Source organism: Scophthalmus maximus, chromosome 18 (assembly GCF_022379125.1).
Source record: "Scophthalmus maximus strain ysfricsl-2021 chromosome 18, ASM2237912v1, whole genome shotgun sequence".
Classification (NCBI taxonomy): domain Eukaryota; kingdom Metazoa; phylum Chordata; class Actinopteri; order Pleuronectiformes; family Scophthalmidae; genus Scophthalmus; species Scophthalmus maximus.
Window position 1 is genome coordinate 14,589,496 of NC_061532.1, and position 20,561 is coordinate 14,610,056.

General features: G+C 42.1%; 2 protein-coding genes across 4 annotated transcripts; both read left to right on the top strand.

Moving 5' to 3' along the window:
• The first annotated feature begins 513 nt into the window (after positions 1-513).
• Positions 514-6,792, top strand: slc35f6 (solute carrier family 35 member F6). Of its 2 annotated transcripts, none has more exons than XM_035618126.2 (6): positions 514-847; positions 3,303-3,375; positions 3,896-4,067; positions 4,456-4,671; positions 4,752-4,862; positions 5,184-6,792. In XM_035618126.2, the coding sequence occupies exons 1-6, from the start codon at positions 771-773 to the stop codon at positions 5,669-5,671; spliced, it is 1,137 nt and encodes a 378-aa protein (XP_035474019.1). In that variant the 5' UTR covers positions 514-770; the 3' UTR covers positions 5,672-6,792. The 2 variants fall into 2 exon arrangements, with proteins under 2 accessions (XP_035474019.1, XP_035474020.1); XM_035618127.2 differs by lacking the exon at positions 514-847 and adding an exon at positions 979-1,454.
• Positions 6,793-15,303: 8,511 nt separating this feature from the next.
• On the top strand, positions 15,304-19,660 carry hlx1 (H2.0-like homeo box 1 (Drosophila)). Of its 2 annotated transcripts, XM_035618347.2 has the most exons (5): positions 15,306-16,092; positions 16,713-16,895; positions 17,082-17,266; positions 18,663-19,001; positions 19,084-19,660. In XM_035618347.2, the coding sequence occupies exons 1-5, from the start codon at positions 15,612-15,614 to the stop codon at positions 19,108-19,110; spliced, it is 1,215 nt and encodes a 404-aa protein (XP_035474240.2). In that variant the 5' UTR covers positions 15,306-15,611; the 3' UTR covers positions 19,111-19,660. The 2 variants fall into 2 exon arrangements, with proteins under 2 accessions (XP_035474241.2, XP_035474240.2); XM_035618348.2 differs by lacking the exon at positions 16,713-16,895 and having other exon boundaries at positions 15,304-16,092.
• Positions 19,661-20,561: the final 901 nt, after the last annotated feature.

A 20,561-nucleotide genomic window follows, 5' to 3' on the forward strand; every position in this document is an offset into this window, starting at 1 on the left:
GTGTTTATGCTGGGTGTGAAATGATGGCAAATAGACCACGTGACATATTGTGTTTATGCTTCTGTTTAAGGATCTGGTGGGGACTTTCAGAAAAATCACAGGAATCAATTGAACTGAATGGAGATTTGAACATCAACAATCCCATTGAAAAACATCTATTACAACATTGTACTATATCATAGTATTCATGAAGATTATGAAATACTGAACTGATCTACTGTTTCCAAGGTCAAGAATTAAACGTTTTAACATCTTTTTTTATTACAGTTTCTTATTATTTAAAAAGAGAATTATTATGTTACATTCCACAACACTATGTACAACATAGCCAGGGACTAAGAACCATAGAGTAAATGGAGCATTAAAAATATACATTAACACGGAGTTTTAAAGAAAATATTTTGTCAGCAAAAGGGGACTGGGTTTAATGAAACTTGCATAGATTTAATTAAACGTTGTAATCGTCCTCCTTTTTAAAAATAAATATTTTCTGTCTTCAGTGACTCAAACCCTGTTTCGGTGCGTTCCTTCAATTTCCGACGGCACGTGAAGGCAGCGCAGCGTGTTTTGCCCAGCGGTCAGCTGACTCTGGTGTCGTCATGTGACGTTTACAGGCCGAGGAGATCCCACGGAGAAAAGAGAGAGAGAGCAGACGGAGCCAATAACAACCAGAGTTTAAACACCCAAACAACAGCCCGGTGGTCGTCGCCTGTGCCTGGGTCGTCTCCTCGTCTCTCTCGCCCTTCGCCCCTCGCCCCTCGCGGTCCAGCATGACTTGGACCAAATACCAGCTGTTCCTTGCGGGACTTATGCTCACAACTGGCTCCATCAACACATTATCCGCAAAGTGAGTACATTTAATTATGTTTCTTCTTGTTCTTCTTCGTCTTCTTCTTGTTCTTCGTCTTCTTGTTCTTCTTCTTCGTCGTCGTCTTCTTCTTCTTCTTCTTCGTCTAATTCTTCTTCTTCTTCTTCGTCTAATTCTTCTTCTTCTTCTTCGTCTAATTCTTCTTCTTCTTCGTCTCCTCCAATCTTCCTTCCACTGGTGTCATGTGTTTGTAGTTAAAGTAAATTGGACAGTAGCGTGTTGGCGGACAAAATGCCAATGGTCATTTCCTGGTCAATGGAGGTGGTTTGTTACTAAGTCATACGTTAGCGTGTAGAAGTCCATTCATTTGTAGCTCAGTTGGCGTTAATGTAGCCGTTAGCAGCTAACGTTAGCATGCATCGCATCAAGCTAACGCCTCGCCGGGTCGTCATCTCTGCTGTAAGCAGCCTCAGCACAGTGACCTGTCCTCTGGGTCAGGATCTGACTCGAGCCCGAGCACAGACATTTCAGTGCTAATCGCCCTGTGAGATTGTGGCCCCGGAAGCAGCAGTTAACGAGCCAGTGATCGTGTTTATCTGAGGCCGAATGTTGCAGTGACGACCAGTTCTCTGATAACATAACTCAGGTATTCATAACCTGTCAGAGGCGACGTGATGATAACTGGATGACACTGCAACTGAACATCGCTTTCATTATCGTTTTCCTTTGAAACCTGACACAGTAAAAGCAAAATAGCCAATTGCATTTCCCCAGACCACAAAGAAACATCATTCACATGTCTACTTTTATATCCAAAGATAGTTGTGGACAAGGTTAAAGTGACATGATCTTTAACAGAAACGCAGCAAATGCTCGATCCAGCAAATCCTGGAAGCAGTTGGTTGTTTGATTATCAAAAACCAATGTTTACCCATTGAATAATATATATAATTTTTATCAGAAGATTCTCAGAAATTCTCATCACAGCTCCTCAGAACACAAAGGGAAGTCTTCAGATTGCAATTTTTGTTAATGAGCTCAAACATATTCACTTCACAATGATGTAAAAGAGAGGCGAGGAGAAAATCTCCCCATTTCAAAACACACACATATATATATATATGTGTGTGTGTGTGTGTATATGGAATTCATAGTTAAATTGTTGACTAATTCTGTTCAACCGCTAACTTTTTCATTCACAAAATTGTAAGCAGTAAGTCGCCATATGTTTCATGACGTTAATCTCCCTCCTGATAAGTGAGTTCCTTTTTGTGAAAATGAATTGTGTTATAATGAGATAGAAAAATCACAAATGTCTTCAGAGTCCTCTCCCATTGCTGTCACAAGGTTTTGCACTTTTTTCGTGACTCAAGAAATTAATTTTCTCTTACTTCTCTAATAATCTGTGATGTCAGCTCTCTGTCGCTCATGTGTCACAAACTTCTCTTCCCTTTTTTGGGGGGGGGTGGTGTCAGGTCAGCTAAAAAAAAAAACAACAACTCCAAACTGTGACGAACCCCAGTTTGAACGCTTTGACAGTGTGTCAGACAATAACTACAACCAGCTGTGTCATGTTGCTCACAGAAGAGAGCGCACCAGCGACTAAACAGGTGAGGTTTCACGGCGGCAGCCACCTGAAACCAGCCTCGTCACAGCGCCGCCTCACTGGCTTTAAAAGCTCTTCACCTCAGATCCGTCACAACACGTAGGTTCGATACTTTTGGTGCAAGTTTCCCTCTTTCGTTTCACGCGGCCGTGCGTCGCCATGTCAAGATATTTGAACCCAGACCACATTAGATTTGGATCAGTCAGCAACAGGCCCACTCAAGTTTTTCCTCAGAGTATTGATGAGCTCAGTCAGAAGTTGTCGCATTCACAGACAGTGCTGCCTCAGCAGCTCCAACGTTCCCGTGTCACGCATATTGAAGCAGACAGGAAGCTCACATGCCGGTCACGCTACCTCACATTGTCTTGACCATAAAAGTCAACGGGTTAGGCATTAACTCAAATTAGATCATCTGACTGTATACGGTGTTTTATGTGTCCACTGTGACCTCAATGAGAGAGGAGGACATTCTTCACACAGCTGTATTTAAAGAAAAAAAAGCTCAACTCTTCTATAGACCCAATGATTTACTTGTTTCTGAAATGTCAGATAGCTTAGCAAAATGCCTGTTTTAATTTCCAATGTCTTTTTTGTGTGACCGACACACCCAAACATTTGCAGTTTGCTTTTCAAATATGACATGAGAAAGGCATTCAATCTTCACATTTGACCTACTGTCAAAAGCAAAAGATCATTAATTAATGATCAAAATAGTTTCAGATTCAATTTTTTCTCTCATTTCACTAATCAATTAATGTTCTAATGTTTGCAGCACTAGCTTTGTGGCAAACCCCCTGTTTCATCCCAGTGCCTTCGGTGTGTTTGACTTAAAAAATCACAGTTATAATATCCTTAATTAAACCGTGAAAACGTCTTCTTGTCCAACAGATGGGCTGATTTGTTCTCAGCGAAGGGTTGCCGCGACGACCCTGAACATGGATTCTCCCACCCATTTGTGCAGGTACAGTATAAGGGGCATAGTGTTTCACTCTTAACATCAATTTAACCGTAACTCTAATTTGTTTAAACTTAAATCTCGACAAAAAAGTTTCTGTAGCACAATTATCAAAGATGGTAAAAAAAAATTTTAAAAACTGGCATCAAATTCCCGCTTAGAATTTCTAATTTATTCTTTGATGGGAATGTCCCTGATTTAAATCAAATTTATAAAGTTTTGAGAATTTACTTTTTAAGTAAAGTTTTGACAGCTGTTTGTATGAGAAGTTTGTCTTGTTTTATTAAATGGGAAAAAGGATTTTATAAAGAAAATAACTTGTTTATGTTTATATGTCTCAAAATAATGTAAAGTGAAAAAATAAATTTCAGCACACTTATCAGGCTCGGTACTGAACATTTTCGAATGATACCCATCCCTATTAAACAGAGGCCACAGATACAGTATGCACGTTTATGTCTTTGTACTAGTAGATTACATAGATAAGTAAACTCTGTCTGTCCGTCTCTTGTTTCTGCGTGTCCAGGCCGTGGGGATGTTTCTGGGCGAGTTCAGCTGTCTCGCAGTCTTCTACATCCTTCTCTGCCACGACAGACGTAGTCCAGAGCCCAAGATGAACCCGGGCCGGAGCTTCAACCCGCTCCTCTTCTTTGCCCCCGCCATGTGCGACATGACAGCCACCTCCATCATGTATGTTGGTAAGTGACCACAGCCTTCATCTGCTTGATGTTCAGTTCTTCAGTAGGTGGAAAAGGTTTGGCCAAAAGCATATTAAAATTGCTTATGCTGTACGTATAGGTAAAACATTAGCTTTTGAAAACGTACGTCCTGATCTGTGGCCCTCAAAGGTCAAATGTAATGACTCTCATGTCCCATTGATAGCGCCAGAGAGTTAAAGATAATCTGCTTGTTTGAAGAGGCTGTCAGGAAGAAAGATGATTAGGTCAGAGATAACAAAGTTGTTCTCACAAATTTCTAGATCACAAATTTACTAAATGCTGGAGGATTACAGTAGCTGCCCTCGTCAAACGTCTCCGTCGTCCCTCGTGTATCTGCCCCCATTAAAACCTGATTTTCCGCCTCCAGCACTCAACATGACGAGCGCCTCCAGCTTCCAGATGCTGCGCGGAGCAGTCATCATCTTCACTGGTCTGCTCTCCGTGGCCTTTCTGGGCCGTCGCCTGGCAGCCAGCCAGTGGCTCGGCATCCTCATCACCATCCTGGGCCTGGTGGTGGTGGGCCTCGCCGACTTCGTCACCGGCAACAGAGACGACACGCACAAACTCAGCGAGGTCATCACAGGTATGGTGTTTTTAGTACTACCTTACTTAAACACGCAACGTGTCATTCGGGCTGAAACAAACTCTCTTTCTCTCCAACAGGAGACCTTCTGATCATCATGGCTCAGATCATTGTTTCGGTGCAGATGGTCCTGGAAGAAAAGTTTGTCTACAAACACGACGTCCACCCTCTCCGTGCCGTCGGTACTGAAGGTACAGCAGCTGTTCGTCTGCAGTCACATGAAACATTTAGTTCCGACAAGGGCAAAGGGACTTCACCCTAAAACTGTTGAGGGGGAGAGTGAATCAAAGTCCTGAATTGTCAATGTAAAAGAAGTCAATAATGTAGTTCCTGTAAACAGGAAAAAGCAACAACAACAACAGATAAACAAGATCAATTTTACATTAAATAAATATCCTCTGACTGGTAACGGACTCTGAGGAAGAATTGCAAGTTATCTTGATTTTAATGTGTTGCAGTTTAAACGGTTTGGGAACAATGTGTCAGATTAACTTGGTTCTCTCCATCTCCAGGTTTCTTCGGTTTCTTCGTCCTGTCGCTGCTGCTCATCCCCATGTACTTCATTCCCGCGGGTGACTTCGGCGGCAACCCCCGAGGGGTGCTGGAGGACGCGCTGGACGCCTTCTGTCAGATCGGACACCAGCCCCTCATCGTGTTGGCGCTGCTGGGCAACACGGTCAGCATCGCCTTCTTCAACTTCGCCGGGATCAGCGTCACCAAGGAGATCAGCGCCACCACGCGCATGGTGCTGGACAGCCTGCGCACGCTGGTCATCTGGGTGGTGAGCCTGGCCCTGGGATGGGAGCATTTCCAGGGCCTCCAGGTGCTCGGCTTCCTGGTTCTGCTGCTGGGCACGGGGCTCTACAATGGACTGCACCGCCCCCTGCTGGCCAGGATACCTTGCTGCGCCCGGTTCGTGGACGAGGCGGTGGAGAGCAGCCCGGGAGAGAGAGAGAGACTGGTGAACGACGGCAGTGGGCCGACCGGGGACGAGAGCTAAGACTGACGCGCTCAGCACAGACGGCGTCCGAGCGGACTGGACTGGACTTGTCTTTCTAAAGACACTGCACCTTTCATGAGCTCTGTCAGATTAAGTCTCTTTTTAAATACTTTTATTTTTGTTCGCACCTCAAATTTCAACTGATGTCACACAATGCTGTAATATGTGAGAGTTTAGAAGGTTTTTTAAAAATATATATATAGATATATATATTTGGGGGGAATATGAAATGCTGAGGATTGATAATCACTATCATGAACCTGGGAAAAAAATGACAGTTAGCTTAGTTTAGCACTAGCCTGGCTCTGGACAGGACAGGCTAGCTATTTCCTTCTGTATCCAGTGTTCATGCTAAGCTAAGATAACTCCTTCTTACTGCACAGACAAAACAATGGTATCAAGTTGTATCAGCAAAAAACAAAACAAAGAAGGCATTTTCCTAAATGCCAAATAGATGATTGAGAGGGACGGTCTGAAGACACTTTTATATTACAATTTTACAAATGTTAGTTTAGAGATTCTTTTTTTTTTTTTTTTTAAATATGATTCAAAGCCTTTATCAAAATTTGCTCCCCAACCCGATCCCCCCCCTTTTTTTTTTGACATTTGAACTGACTGCTGAATTTTTGTTTGTGTTTTTAGATCTAAATCACTTAAGGCACAGGTTTATAAAAAATGACTGACAAATGACAGATTTTAATGATGACATCGTTTAAAATGTTTGTTTTTTTCAGATTTCAATAACGTCACGTCGTTTCTGATGTTGATTTAATATCTCCCCATATTGTCCTGTATATGCAAATGATTGTTTTATTATCAGTTTTATTTGTTCGGGGGTTTTTTTTTAATGATGCTGACGCCGTTGCAATATGAGTTTGCCAAAAAGAGTCTCGTGTGGAGGTTGTACACTGAATGCCAACTCAATGCAGAGGCACTTTCTTAATCTCCGATAAGACGATACAGAATCTAACGTGTGCAGAAAAGTGTCTGTGCATTTGGATCCACAGAATCTGCACTTGTTCTTGTACATCCTGCTTCTCTCCTCTCAGCTGTCTAAGGTTGTAATGTACAATAAGAACACAAAAAGGGAACTGTCATTAAATTACACTTGTTGAATGGTACAGTGGCATTTTTACACTTTATGCCTGTAGTACTGAAAAGTACTGGACAAAGTAACATGTCTGAAACATCTTCCAAAGTCTTAAAACCATTTTTTTGGCAGGTTTAGACAGATACAGTGTTGTGCTTATATTCCTAAAGCTTATATTTCTGTCTTACTAAACTATTACTACATGACAACAGTCAATATATTTACAAATAATGAAAATAATAATTCAGCTTTGGTCTTCGGGTGGAAAAGGACAAGAATGACGGTGATGTATGAAAACAACAAGCAATTGTGAATATTGGATTTAAAATGCATATAGGTTGAATATACACTGACTCTAATAACTGTTTCTAATTGTCATATTAGCTCATAGTAAGTGAATATTCAGACACATTTGTAGTGAAAATGTGACAAACGTCTGACAAGAAAGTTGAGGAGAAAGGGGGGAAAAAAAAAAGTGAATGGTCAGTCGACGGGTCCAATGTCACCAACACCAGCAGCTGACACCTGCCTTCACTTCCTGAGTCAAGCCGACATCCTCCCCGGAGACCGTTCTCACACTTAAATGGAGGTCAGAGGTCAAAGCCAGGAGTCCCCTGAGAGCTGTACGCACGACCCCGTCGAACTCCAGGAACAGGATGAAGGAAAATGTGTGAGTACACACACACACACACACATACACACACACAAACAGGTTTATGTTTATTAACTGAAATTATGACATTGATCAAGGGCAAAAAATACAATCACTGCTGATTTATTGTTATTAATCAGCAGTTTTTAATCAATAACAAAAACACATTTTTACAATATTCATATTTTTGGATTGACCTGTGCAAAACACTTCATTTCACATATATGTACAGTATATGAATCTTTAACAAATTAATAAATGCTCTATATTGTATTCAGTATTATAAGATTATGTTGCATTTGATTGTATCTTCGTCCCCTTTTTAGTTCCGGTAGATCATTTTTAAATGTTCACTGTGGATTGTAACAACAAAACATTGCATGTAGTCAGAAAATATAGCAGTGCCACATAGACAAGGATATAGAAACGTATATGTACAAAGACATTAAGCTTGAAATACAAATTATTTTGTGTTTTGATTTATTACAAATTTTGAGCATGAGAAATAGCCACAGAAAATACAACAATCTGCACGTATTCATTTTTTTTCCTTCACTTCTATGACTCTGTTCACAGAGTAAGTCTCCGTGTTGCCGCTAGATGGCAGCGTTTTGTTAAGAAAAAGAAAAAGAAAGAAAGAAAAGAGTCCTTTTTTCATTGTGTGAGGCTGGTTCTGGTTATGGGCTGCTACTCTGTCAATGTACTGAGGGGGAAAAAAAGAAGACATCACATGATGTTGACCACAGTACAGTAACAATAAGGTCATATATACATTTAAATATTTAAAAACAACAAGAAATGAGCTCTGCATAATGAGTAATATGAACCTGCACTGTGGGAAAAAATAGGCAACATTAAATAAAACAACATATTAGAAATATCTGATTGATGGAATGTGTTAATATAGGGCCTATACAATATCTTTGAGGTATATAAATAACACATGATATCAAAGTCTAGCCTCGAACTACATATAATTAATGTGTCATGTATTTGTATTTTCGATTTGTTTTTTATTTATTTAATGAAGCGATTTTTTTTCACCAAATTTAAACTTTACGCAACAAATTTGCATCAAAGATTAAAGATTTGTCAAACTATTTTACCTTAAGGGACTTCTTCTTGATATGGATGAAAATCTACAGCCTCTCGCTGTTCAAACTGGAATAAATAAATGAGATTTTTTTTTTTTTTTAAAGCAGAAGACACGCTTGGGACAGCGTGGAAAAACATTTCCAGTAGCTGTTTTCTCGACAAAATGGTCCCGACGGGACATTATTTTCCCCCTTCCCATGAGACAAACTGATCTAAAACCCACAGCAAAAAATAAGCCTGTGAATGAGACAGACAGACAAAGACAGACAGGCAGACAGACAGAGAGACACAGACAGACAGACAGACACAGACAGACAGACACAGACAGACAGACAGACAGACAGAGAGACACAGACACAGACAGACAGAGAGACACAGACAGACAGAGAGAGAGACACAGACAGACAGACAGACAGAGAGAGAGACACAGACAGACAGACAGACAGACAGACAGACAGAGAGACAGACACAGACAGACAGAGAGACACAGACAGACAGACAGAGAGACACAGACACAGACAGACAGAGAGACACAGACAGACAGACAGAGAGACACAGACAGACAGACAGACAGACAGAGAGACACAGGCAGACAGACAGACAGACACAGACAGGCAGACAGACAGAGAGACACAGACAGACAGACAGACACAGACAGACAGACAGATCTACTGAACTTCATTTCATGTTCCAACACTGTACGTCCACATATCAGCTGATTTATTAAAACAGACTTCGCCTCTCTGCGCCCTCAGACCTGCCGCTGCCTCCTCCTCGGCCGATGGATCCTGTTTTCTCCTCCGTCTTTTCATTTTTCCACCGCAGCATTGGAAAGGCCCTCTGGTCGATCTCGAAGCCGCGATGTGAGCTGAATTCAAAGCTGCGGGCTCTGAGATGCGACCCGTCCTCCGCGCGTCTCCACGAACGGAGTCAACGAGTCATTTTAATATATTTGGCTTGAAAAAAGGAGCCGGTGCCAAAACGCACGGTTTTACGCGTCGCTATTTCTTTACGTGCCCTTGATTGCAAACTCTTACAATTCAATAATGAATAAGTGCAGTTAGAGACTGACTCCCTGCTTTAGACTTTCACTTAAGAAAACATAGATATTTTTGTTTTAAATGTTTAATTTATGTTTTGATGTGTGCGTGTTTTTGTCCGACAGTGGTTTACGCTCCGCAGTTAGGCCCGAACGCTTTGTTATGATGACCTTTTGTGTTTCCATTAAGTCTCCTGCACTTATTTACATGTAGCTCCAGAGCTTCCAGTGCTCTGTACTGTACGTGTGGTTTAACCGTGTGTACAGTTTGCACAGCGGTGCCGCAGAGGGACAGGAACACGCCGCACAAGAGGCGGCTTGGAAAAACTGTAAACGCATTGGTCTTTACGCATGTTGCACCGAGTCGACCATCATATTTAAAACGTTTCCATGGAAGCAGCCCCCCTCAGGCTGTTTACAGCAGAGGGCAGCCTGGGCTGAGTGTGATTAGTCTACCACTCCAATGTCCAGCTGATGACCACTTCAGAGTTTAAACTCTCTGACTGTGCAGAGCAAAGAGCAACAAAAAGAAAAGGCCCACTGCCACAAAAGGAAGCAAAGGGAATCTAATGGGATTTTTATTCTCCTCAGTCATTCACTGGTATGATCTGAGTCTGTTGAATCATCCTGACATGTGTAGCTGAGATTCTGAACCTTTGAGATGGAGTTTAATTGATGGAATTTTCACTCAGCTCAATGCCATTTGATCACAGAATACAAAAGATAAGACATTTAAGGCAAGAAATTAAAGAAAATGACTTAAAGATGAATTGATTTGGTCCTGTCTTTCAAAAAATCCACACAAATTCACCTTGAAAATACAAACATTACAAACATCCATTCAAAATATCATAAAACCTGGCCGTGCAGAACCAGAAAACAATGATAGAACCAACTATAAAAGACAAAGTGCATATGACACAAGATAAAAACTCCTGTGGTCCTGAACCAGAATCGTCATAACATCATCTGTGTGTCAGCTACTTTATTACAAATAGCAAAGTATTGCCCCAATCTTTCCTCTTAAAAATTGTATTAAATCAATTTTACACCTGCAAAATAGTGGTCTGTTCTTTGGAAAAAATGAGAGAATGAAAGGGGGAAAGTTTCAGTCACTGGGGGGAGCCGCTTGTACATTAAGTGCCTTCACATGCTTGTTAAAGTTTAACATTATATCTGTGGGAATAATCGATATTCTTTCGACAGACTCCATCTACAGCCTGGTGATATGGAACAAGTCGGCATTTTGATCGTGCGCGCGGGGGCCTGTAAGGAGCAGACTGTAAGTATATACACTGACATTTAATGATCGTTTTATATTTTGTGCATTGTGGCAAGATCAGTGGTTTTAATTCACTCTAGTTTTCGTGATTCACCAGAAAATGTGAGAGCCGATCAAACTATTTGTCCAGAATTGTGGTGGAAATTTACTCATGTACAGTAACTGTGTATTTGAACTTAACTTGAGTATTTCCATTATACACTTTATATGCTTTATGCTTCATTTATCATTTACTACTACATTTATTTACATATTTAGCAACTAATGGCTTTGTATAGTCAGATTTTGTACAAATGCTTGCATAATTCACTTATGTAGTCTAAGGACTTGTAATGTTTTGAATTGATTTTATCTTATCATATGTTATGTTATGTCGTGCTATCTTATCTTATACCTATAAAAACATAAAATATGACACATTAGCTTAAATATAACAGTTAAAATTAGCTCCACCTTGGACGAGTACAGCAATAAAATGACACTCACATATTAATCTCCCATTAATGATGCTTAAATGATAAAATATATAATAATACAACACTTAGAGGGGCCAATTCTCTTTTACTGTTGATAGTCAAAGTACATTTCGCTGACCATACTTTTGTACGTTTACATTTTAATTTTTAATGTAACCAAACTATCAATCACAGAAACAGAAAGATGTTTGTCATGTTTCATTTTTCTTAAACACAACGAGATGGATCAAAGAACCCGAGAGTCACCGTGCGACGTTCAACCTCCTACTGTACATGCAAATTAAATATCATCCGAGTTCATCTCAACCTCAGAGAGGGTTCACTGTTTGAAATATATTGGATGTGTTCAGGGTCACATAAACGGTGCAGCCTTGTTTTGGATTGACTTTAGACACATCCCTCACTTCTTCTCCACCCCCCTCGTCTCTCTGTGGAAATGATGGCACCGTGCCATACAGAAGGCTGTGTACAATGGCCCAGGTCCCATTAAATCTGCGAAAGTTCCTTCCTGCAGGCAAACATTGCCAGAAATAGTAATTCTGGCCCGAGCGGGAGCCGTAACAGAGGGGAGCAATCACTCCCGGCGTAATAATGGAAATCATTTGATTCTGTCCGTGCAGCCTCCAGATCCAGCGGGGGGCTGCAAGTTTGAGGGGGCTCGTTCAGTCTTCCTCCGCCTGATAAGGCTTCCTGAAAAACACACAGCGAGCAATCAGGCGACAACAATGGGCCCCCGTCCGTCAGACGCGTCGAACCTCAGGTAGTCAACAGTGCACCCAGCAGCTCTCCCCTGTCTTCATCCACAGTGGGCATGAGACCCGTCAGTGCTCTGACTCTCTGTTTGGAGTGTGGACTCTTCTGGCAGGTTCGAGCAGCCAATAGGATTTGATAATGGAATGATAATCTCCTTTTTTTTTCCCCTGTTCTTCTGTTCATAGGTTTTGTAAAAGCTAGATTTTAAGATTGTATAATATTGTGATGGTGGGGGTGGTGCTCAGATTATTTATTTGATTAAAATACTATGCAAACAATATAGAATGGTTGTTGCATTCAAAATCTAGTTCAAATGTGTTAAAGAGCTAAAAGAAAATTAAAAACAACCTCTACAGAAAATGACCCAAGCACTTGTCCCTCCAAAGGGTCAAAAAAATCAATCATAAGATAATTAATGGGGAAGTTAAAAAGAAAGTTCTACTTTACTCATTTGAATTAATCTTTTTTTTGTGCTAGACATTGGTTGATTTGACCTCATTAGGCCTCAAACAGTTCGGCCTATTGAAATGAAACCACAGTCCAAGTTTGGTGGAACTGCTGCAGACTCCTCTTTTTTGTAAGAAGCCAAAACCATTTGGAAAAAAACCTGCTTCAGTATTCAACAACCACGCACAACATTTTATAAGCTCACCATGGGTTGTTTTTTTCATGTCAAATTTGAATCTGTGAAGTGAAGTGGTAACTGTCTGTCAAATAAAGTTTAAAAAATTTGAGATGGAGCAGAAGTATAAAATAACATTCAAAAGTATACCTCAAAAATGTAACCATGAAATCCCACAACAACAGCCCCCTATAACACCATAATATTCTGTTTTCAAACTGTATCAGAGACGGAGCATCTCAGTACTTTCAGGATTGATATTGACTGTGTGTTTTCAGGTTCAGGTCTGCAACAATTCCAGTGGCTTCACCAGAGGCAGGAGTCACTTGGCACTGGCAGGAATCCCACTCGCCATCATTTATACGGCTCCGCAGAGGACCGGACTGGAAAAGGGAAATAAAGGTGAATAATAGTATCCAGCAGCACTGAGGCTGCAAAAGTCATTTTTTTCCCCCTCCCCAAGTTTTTACAGGTGATTAGTGCATCAAAATGTGGTCTTTTTTTTAACAATATTCAATTTTCAGACCCCGAGCCTTTAAAACAGCTGCAATAGTTTGATGCAAGAAGGAAGGTGCGGATTTATTCTTGTGTGTGTTTAACAGCAAGACGTGTGCTGCAGGTTTCATCGGTGCAGTGAAAGGTTTATGCTTTATGGCTTAAGAAGATACATTTAAGAAAGCTGCTGGTTGCATTAAAAAACCCCTGTATTAAAAGATGTAAATGACAGGAAGGAAACATTGGATTAAAATAATATTTGGAAGAATGATAAAACAATGACGGGGGAAATCCAACTGGCAGGATCCCTGCATGGCTACTATTGAGAACGGTTTCGTGTTCGCATGTGCATAATAACTTTTTGCTTCCTCCACATGTCTGCAGAGAAATTTTCCAGAACTCTTTTCTTGTTCAGAAGGGAAATGTTCGCTGCACGAAAGGTCCAGTCACTCTGTAATTATTTGAACTCTAATTATAAATTAGAGTTAAAAGAAAATGTCACCTTTAAGAGCAGGAAACAACACTTCATATTTACTTATGTATTTGTCAGTGGCTTATCAAGGCGACAGGAAGTGCACTGGTGAAACCATTTGTGTTGTATATCATTTAGATATTGTGTGCATGGCAAAGGATACTGGAAGACCCAAATAAAGCCTCAAATAATTGCTGCAAATTGTTATTGTGTGTGTGTGTGTGTGTGTGTGTGTGTGTGTGTGTGTGTGTGTGTGTGTGTGTGTGTGTGTGTGTGTGTGACTTGTGTTAAAACTGCACTATTCACTTTGGGCAACTGCTTATTAATGTGTAGGCAAGACTGTATTAATGCATTCAACAGCTGATGGACTTCTTCATTTAGAGTTGAAGAAGTAAATATATCACTAAACATACCTTTGTGTTTAACAGTTGCTTTTTTTGGTCTTTTTTTCTTTTCCCTTCTAAACGCTTCCCTCTGAAAAGCTCATCAGCACCTGAAATAACCACGAGGCGTGCACGCTGCGTCTGCTACATCCTCTTCCCTGGATTGTTTTGACTGCATGATGGAGGGCAAACGTTAAGAAGAAGAAAAAAAGAGAAAGAAAAATCATTTCTAATTTTAACCCCCGGAAAAGTGTCACTCGAAAACAGCATGATAGGACCCTCCAAAGATAGGAGGCAGTCAGGGTCATCGGCCCCTTCCGCCCGCATGAATCAAGACGAAATGGATGTGAACTTCAGAGGCCATTGTTTCAACACGGGCAGGAGAAAACATGCGATCCGTCTGTGTGTGTGTGTGTGTGTGTGTGTGTGTGTTCTTATTGACAGTTAAGATGAATAGAAAGTAGCCTATATGTTTAAAGCTGCTGTTATTATTGCGCACATTAAACCTCGCGTTGTTTTGGCCAAATCCAGCCACACATGCGTAAAAGTGGAATTTTCACTATTTCAATCCTCGATTCTTCTTCTTCTTCTCATTGGCCCGGACCCAGCGTGTGAGTCTTGAGTTGCCTTGCGGATGAAGTATCGCCTCTGAAGTTAATTGTGTTTTCGTTTTGAAGGGAGAATAGATTTCCTCTGTTTATTATGAGCGCGGGGACGGATTTGCGTCACCGTGCGACTTGCGGGCTCGAGATAAAGTTGCGCAAATATTGAAAGAGGGAAGTTCTAACAGTCATTATAAAGTCTGCCCCCTCCCGCGCCGGAAGAAATAAGGATTCCCGCTGCATCCTAAAAATACTAAAACAAGTTTCTATTTTTGGGGGAGGGGGGGGGCACATCCGCTCATTTAACACGAATCACGGCCCATCGACAACAGGATGAGGTGCGAGCTAATAGACGCTCCCCTGAGCTCGGGTCGCGTTATTGCACGTCGGATTTTATTCGGTTCATAATTTCATATGTATAACTTTTTTTTTTTTTTTACTATACTTTACAGACGTGTGTGACCTGTTTATTATCGTTTTTTTTCGGTTGTGCAAAGTGACGGATGAAATACTGGTTTCAAAATGTGTAGGAAAGTAGAAAAAACTTGGAAATTAAAATGAGAGCTCATGCGCATTAGGACTGTTGGGTAAAAAAAGGGGGGGGGGGTATCTTTAAGTGATCAATCCATCATCTCGGGATCAAAATTGTTTCGTGTGTGTGTGTGTGTGTGTGTTGGAGGGGAGTTGCACATCATCCCAATTTGCGGAGGGTGTGATGTGAGCGAGCGCACACATCCATTGGCTCAGAGAGCGACCAATCAGTGTCAGCGGAGGAACTTCAGAGTTGGAACAGCAGGGTCAGGATTGCAGAGTTGGGAGAGCGTTTTTGGCACTCGCACAAAGAGGACGACCATCCACCCTGCTAGAACGCAACCCTTGCCTTTTATTTTGTTTTTTCTGATTTTACATGCCTGCGCTTCCCTTTGACACTCTCCCCTTTCTCTCTGACAGACAGTGAGCCGCGCTAGAGACTGCGGGGATGTACACGGCCGGGCTCAACCCGTTTTACGCGTCAAACTTCAGCCTCTGGTCCGCGTACTGCGCGGGGGGCTTCGCTGTGGATACGATAAAGAAGCCCTCGTTTTGCATCGCAGACATTCTGCAGGCCGGTGATGCGGAGAACCTGCCGGGATCGTCCGCACTCGTGGTGCACATGGGGCAGCAGCAGCAGCAGCAGCAGCAGCAGCACCACCACCACCACCACCGCGCGCAGCAGGGCCACGCCGGCGGCTCGCCGCTGCGTCCCTCCCCGGTCGCCCCGGAGCCGTCCGTGTACGGCGCGCGGATGAGCGCGGCGTCTCCGTACCACCGACACGGACTACACTTGACCTCCGTGTCCAGAACTGCCTTTAACTCCCAGCAGGCTCCGCCGCCGTCGAGCAAAGACCTCAAATTCGGAATTGATCGGATATTGTCGACAGACTTTGACCCAAAAGGAAACGAAAAGTCGTCGCTAAGAGGTGAGCAGAGACACATTTTCGTATACTCAAACTTTCCCCCCCCCCCAAAAAAAAACCCAACAACAAACAAAAACAAAACAACCTCATGTGGTGTTTCAGGAGAGACTTTCCTGTCATGTCATCCACAGAAAGCGACAGAGAATAGAATGAACAGGAATGTATTTATACCCTTGAATCATTTTTTTTTAACAATATCATTAAGTACAAGACAAGACAGAAATGTCCAAAGTTTAGAGTTCTGAAAGAAGCAAAGCAGATTGCACATGTGTCCGTTTCCAGTTTACAACACTGACACACTTGTTCACGCAGCAGTTAGAGCGCAAATAGCCTCATAAGCTGCACTTTGAGGAGCCCTGTGCCCCCCACCACCGAGAGGTCAGAGGTCAGGAGCAGCTACAAACAGCAGCAGTTGCAGCCGAAGTTTGCTCAAAAGCATCCACAGCCAGGGAACCCATGCAGGCTATGAATTCAGAAACACAGTCTCCCTTTTCAAAATCTTAACTTGAGAAGACCATGTCGCCCCACTCAAGAGCCGAGGTCAGTGGTATGGTCTGCCTGTGTGTCACTGCGATTAACTCTCTGTCATTGACTGAAGCCCACCATCTCTCGCTCTGTGACAGATCTCACGTCCATCGTTAGCTCGCACCGTCAGTCAGGAATCCACATCCCCGTTCAGCCACCGGCCGGCCAGTACTTCTCCGCCATAGACCCCGGGATGAGCGACGCGTCCTCCCTGATGAGTTCGCTAGGCAGCAGCAGCAGCAGACACTCAGGCCAGCATCAGTTTCAGGACACCTTCCCAGGTAGCCAACCCGACCTGTATAGGACTGTTAACAGACAGGAAACCCACCTGTCCCTCTTCTCTCTGCTGGAGGTGTGAGACACCTGCAGTGAATGAATGTCCCCCCCCCCCCCCCCCCCCCTCCCCCCCATGGGTTTTCTGGGGACTCCTTTGTTTTGACCCGGTGTGTGCTCCTCGTGTCTTGCAGGTCCGTACGCCGTCCTCACAAAAGACACGATGCCACAGACGTACAAGAGGAAGAGGTCCTGGTCGAGGGCAGTGTTCTCGAACCTGCAGAGAAAGGGACTGGAGAAGAGATTTGAAATACAGAAGTACGTCACCAAGCCCGACAGAAAGCAGCTGGCCGCGATGCTCGGCCTGACAGACGCTCAGGTAAGAAGTCGTGTCCACCCCGTGTGTGTTTTCGATGCAAAGGCCTCGGTCGTGTTGCAGGATGACTCAAGGATTGACGAGACGGAAATATCGCTGTTGGTTTTTTGGCACAAACTCTAACAAGCCTGCAGAAAAGGTTGTTGAGAGGCACCTAAAGATGTTATTCCTGCAAAATGATCTAGCAAAGATATTTAATATCTGTTTTTGATGCCTTTTTTTTTTCCTTTTTTTTTCGGAGGGGTTTGCAGTGTTTATGTTGTAACTATATTGTTTATAGGCTGGGCTATATTGGCTACAGGCCAAACAAACAATAAAACAATAAAACCACAGGGCTGTAGCCAGGATTTTAGAAATACTACCCCCCCCCCCCCCCCTCCCTAATTCTGTTTTTTACCAGACATCAAAAAAATGTATTTGTCTCTGATTAATTTGTAATAACTCCATTTTTTTAAATGATATTTTCAACAAATCTTTATTTCCTTATTTGGTATATCTTCTAAAAATACAAGTCGTACACAGGCTGCTCAAACTCCCACATTCCCAGAAAAATGGAGGGGGACATGACCTCAGTAATGGGAGCTACACCCCTGACGAGTGAGACGAGGCGACAGCAGTGGAGGCGAAATGAAATGTGTGCATCTGATACATCTTACTGGCTACACAGACCCAAAGTATCAATTTTTATCAACTCAGGGACACAAAGTTTTGAATCTAAATTGATTTCATCAAGAATTGAAAAAAAGATCCACAAGCCATTGAACCAGGCCTTTAAAGGCATGGGGGGGCATCTTAATCGTACGGGGCAACTTGATTGGCCCGAGGAGCCAGTGTCAACTCACCAACTCTTGTTTACATTTTTAAAACATTGTACACTGACACCAATAAAGCACTAACTGAAATGTATTCTCTTATTTTATTATTATTGTTATAATTTTATATCATAATTCATTATACACTCACTGTCTATAAGTGAGTTTGGACAATATTTGCAGTTTTTATGCCACTGTCCTGGCCAAGTTTTCCATGCATAAGAGTTTTCACATCTCTTTTGGTTAAATAAAGTAAAAAAATTAAATATTCATGGCCACGGTTTAGCGTCTGGTTAAAGTATGTTACTTTTTTTCATCATTTCATTACAATGGAAAATAAATTACTGTTGGGGCAGGGAAAGTTTTCATCATTTTAGATTGTTATGCACCAAGTTTCATATTATAAGGCACATTATTCATATTAATTTGCCTGGAAAATTAAGGGGAAATTTGAGGATTGGAATTCAGTGACTTTGCTCTAAGGCTGCTAATGTATTAGTGGTTATATATGCACAGAAAAAAAGGTCTGATCTAGTGTTGTGTGTGTGTGTGTGTGTGTGTGTGTGTGTGTGTGTGTGGATGTGCAGGTGAAGGTGTGGTTCCAGAACAGGCGGATGAAGTGGAGACACTCCAAAGAGGCGCAGGCTCAGAAGGACAAGGAGAAGGACGAGAAGCCGGACAAGGGCGCGTCGGAGGCCGGCGGCAGGGAGCCCAAAGAGCCCACGGAGTCCGAGTGCGAGAGCGAGGGCAGGAGCGAGTGTGACTCCGACGAGGCCCCGGAGGAGGAGACCTCCGACGGACACTTGGACATTTCTGAGCACAATAAAACCAGCGTGATCATGAGCGGGGGCGCGCCGGCGAGCAGCGCGCCACCGGCGGCGGCACCGGCGGCGGCCACGGGCGCGGACACAGCAGCGGCCCCACAGGTGCTAATATGAAGACAGCGTGTTGTTGGTTTTGTGTTATGAACAATGAGAACGAGTTTTTTTTTTTTTGATATTTCGGCAGAAGAACGCATCTGGAACGGCAGAGTGACGCATTGACAAGTCCCATGTTGGTGCAAGCGCAACCGGGCCTGTTGGGTTGAACTAGAGGAGCGGCCAGGCAGTATTATCAGTTCATGTGTGACACAGTATTTTATTCCACACACGAGGAATATTGTCCAAATTAATTTGTGAATTTTATTAGAAACTTGTCTCCCTCTCCCCCTACATATTCTCTGTAAGGTTGAAACCACAGGCTACTTTAGTTGAACAGTCGGACTTGCGGACACTCCGGTGTCTCTGTCGTTTTCCTCTCAGGAGCTTCTGTGTGTGTGTGTGTGTGTGTGTGTGTGTGTGTGTGTGTGTGGCACGTTTTCCTCATCTGAAGGAAATGTGACGTTTGTGAATTTTTTTTTTTTCTTTAGGTTATGAACCACTCGTTTCACGTAATGATGAATGAAATCTCAGAACATCACGCAGTGTTCATGTACCCTATATATATATTTTTTCTCCTGGTCTAAATATACAGTTTATTGTGTTATTTTGTTAATAATAATTTGCACTGAGAATATTGTAAATAAAAATGTTTCTTACTTTGAAAATTGTTATTATCATCCCGATCATATCATCATTATCATCATCATCATCATCATCATCATCATCATCATCATCATTAGGCTTATTCTATTACATTCTCTAAATTTGTCTCATGATGATTCCGTCATTTTATTTATTGACGAATTAAAATACACATTTTGAATGTGTTTTATTAATGACGTTGTTTCTATTTGTTATTTTCATTTGAAATTGAAAAAAAGGCCTCGGCTACAATTAAAAAAGGGCCCAGAAAGGAAAATGAACACGTTGCATATAAATATGAAACTAAACAAAAAACTCAATGACGGCAGCCCATCGCCAAAATGGATGGTTTCATCCACGAAAGTAAATCATTTGCGTACAATAAACAAATTATTCATAGAATTATAAATTGCATGGTTTTCGTGCAGGTTTTTTTTTTGGTTTTTTTTAATACCAAATAAAATAGATTGTTTTCTTGATTCCTAGTGATAACTTAAAACCAAAAAAAAAATAGAGTTTTGCATCGTCCCAAACCCTTCCACCATAATAAATATTGATATTTATTAGATACACATCTGATAAATGTATATGCACCATATTAATTTATCCTGAAGACGGGACGGCTGTGACACAGAAAGCCAGATAGGAAGAAGAAGAAGCAGAAGAAGAAAGTAGTTTATAGTTTGTATACATTTGCTGGCTCCAAATAGCAGCGACGACCCGGATGAGTATAATTTATGTATCCAGACACAGATACAATCAACATCTCCGTTTATAGCGCAGCTCAGAACCTCCCTCTGCAGTCTCTTTTTCCAAGGTCTGATATTCCACATCAGCTCTGGACTATAACGACAATCTGATGCCTCCTCAAGATATGATGCTGCTAGTGTTGAAATGTCATTTTATCCATCAGCCTTATCTGGA

Bases quoted from the DNA above. Each gene is read 5' to 3' on its own strand.
- slc35f6 (XM_035618126.2), top strand. From the start codon at position 771: ATGACTTGGACCAAATACCAGCTGTTCCTTGCGGGACTTATGCTCACA. The intron at 848-3,302 runs GTGAGTACATTT...CTTGTCCAACAG, and splicing joins ATCAACACATTATCCGCAAA to ATGGGCTGATTTGTTCTCAG. The intron at 4,068-4,455 runs GTAAGTGACCAC...TTCCGCCTCCAG, and splicing joins CACCTCCATCATGTATGTTG to CACTCAACATGACGAGCGCC.
- hlx1 (XM_035618347.2), top strand. From the start codon at position 15,612: ATGTACACGGCCGGGCTCAACCCGTTTTACGCGTCAAACTTCAGCCTC. The intron at 16,896-17,081 runs GTAGCCAACCCG...CGTGTCTTGCAG, and splicing joins GTTTCAGGACACCTTCCCAG to GTCCGTACGCCGTCCTCACA. The intron at 19,002-19,083 runs GTGCTAATATGA...ATATTTCGGCAG, and splicing joins ACACAGCAGCGGCCCCACAG to AAGAACGCATCTGGAACGGC.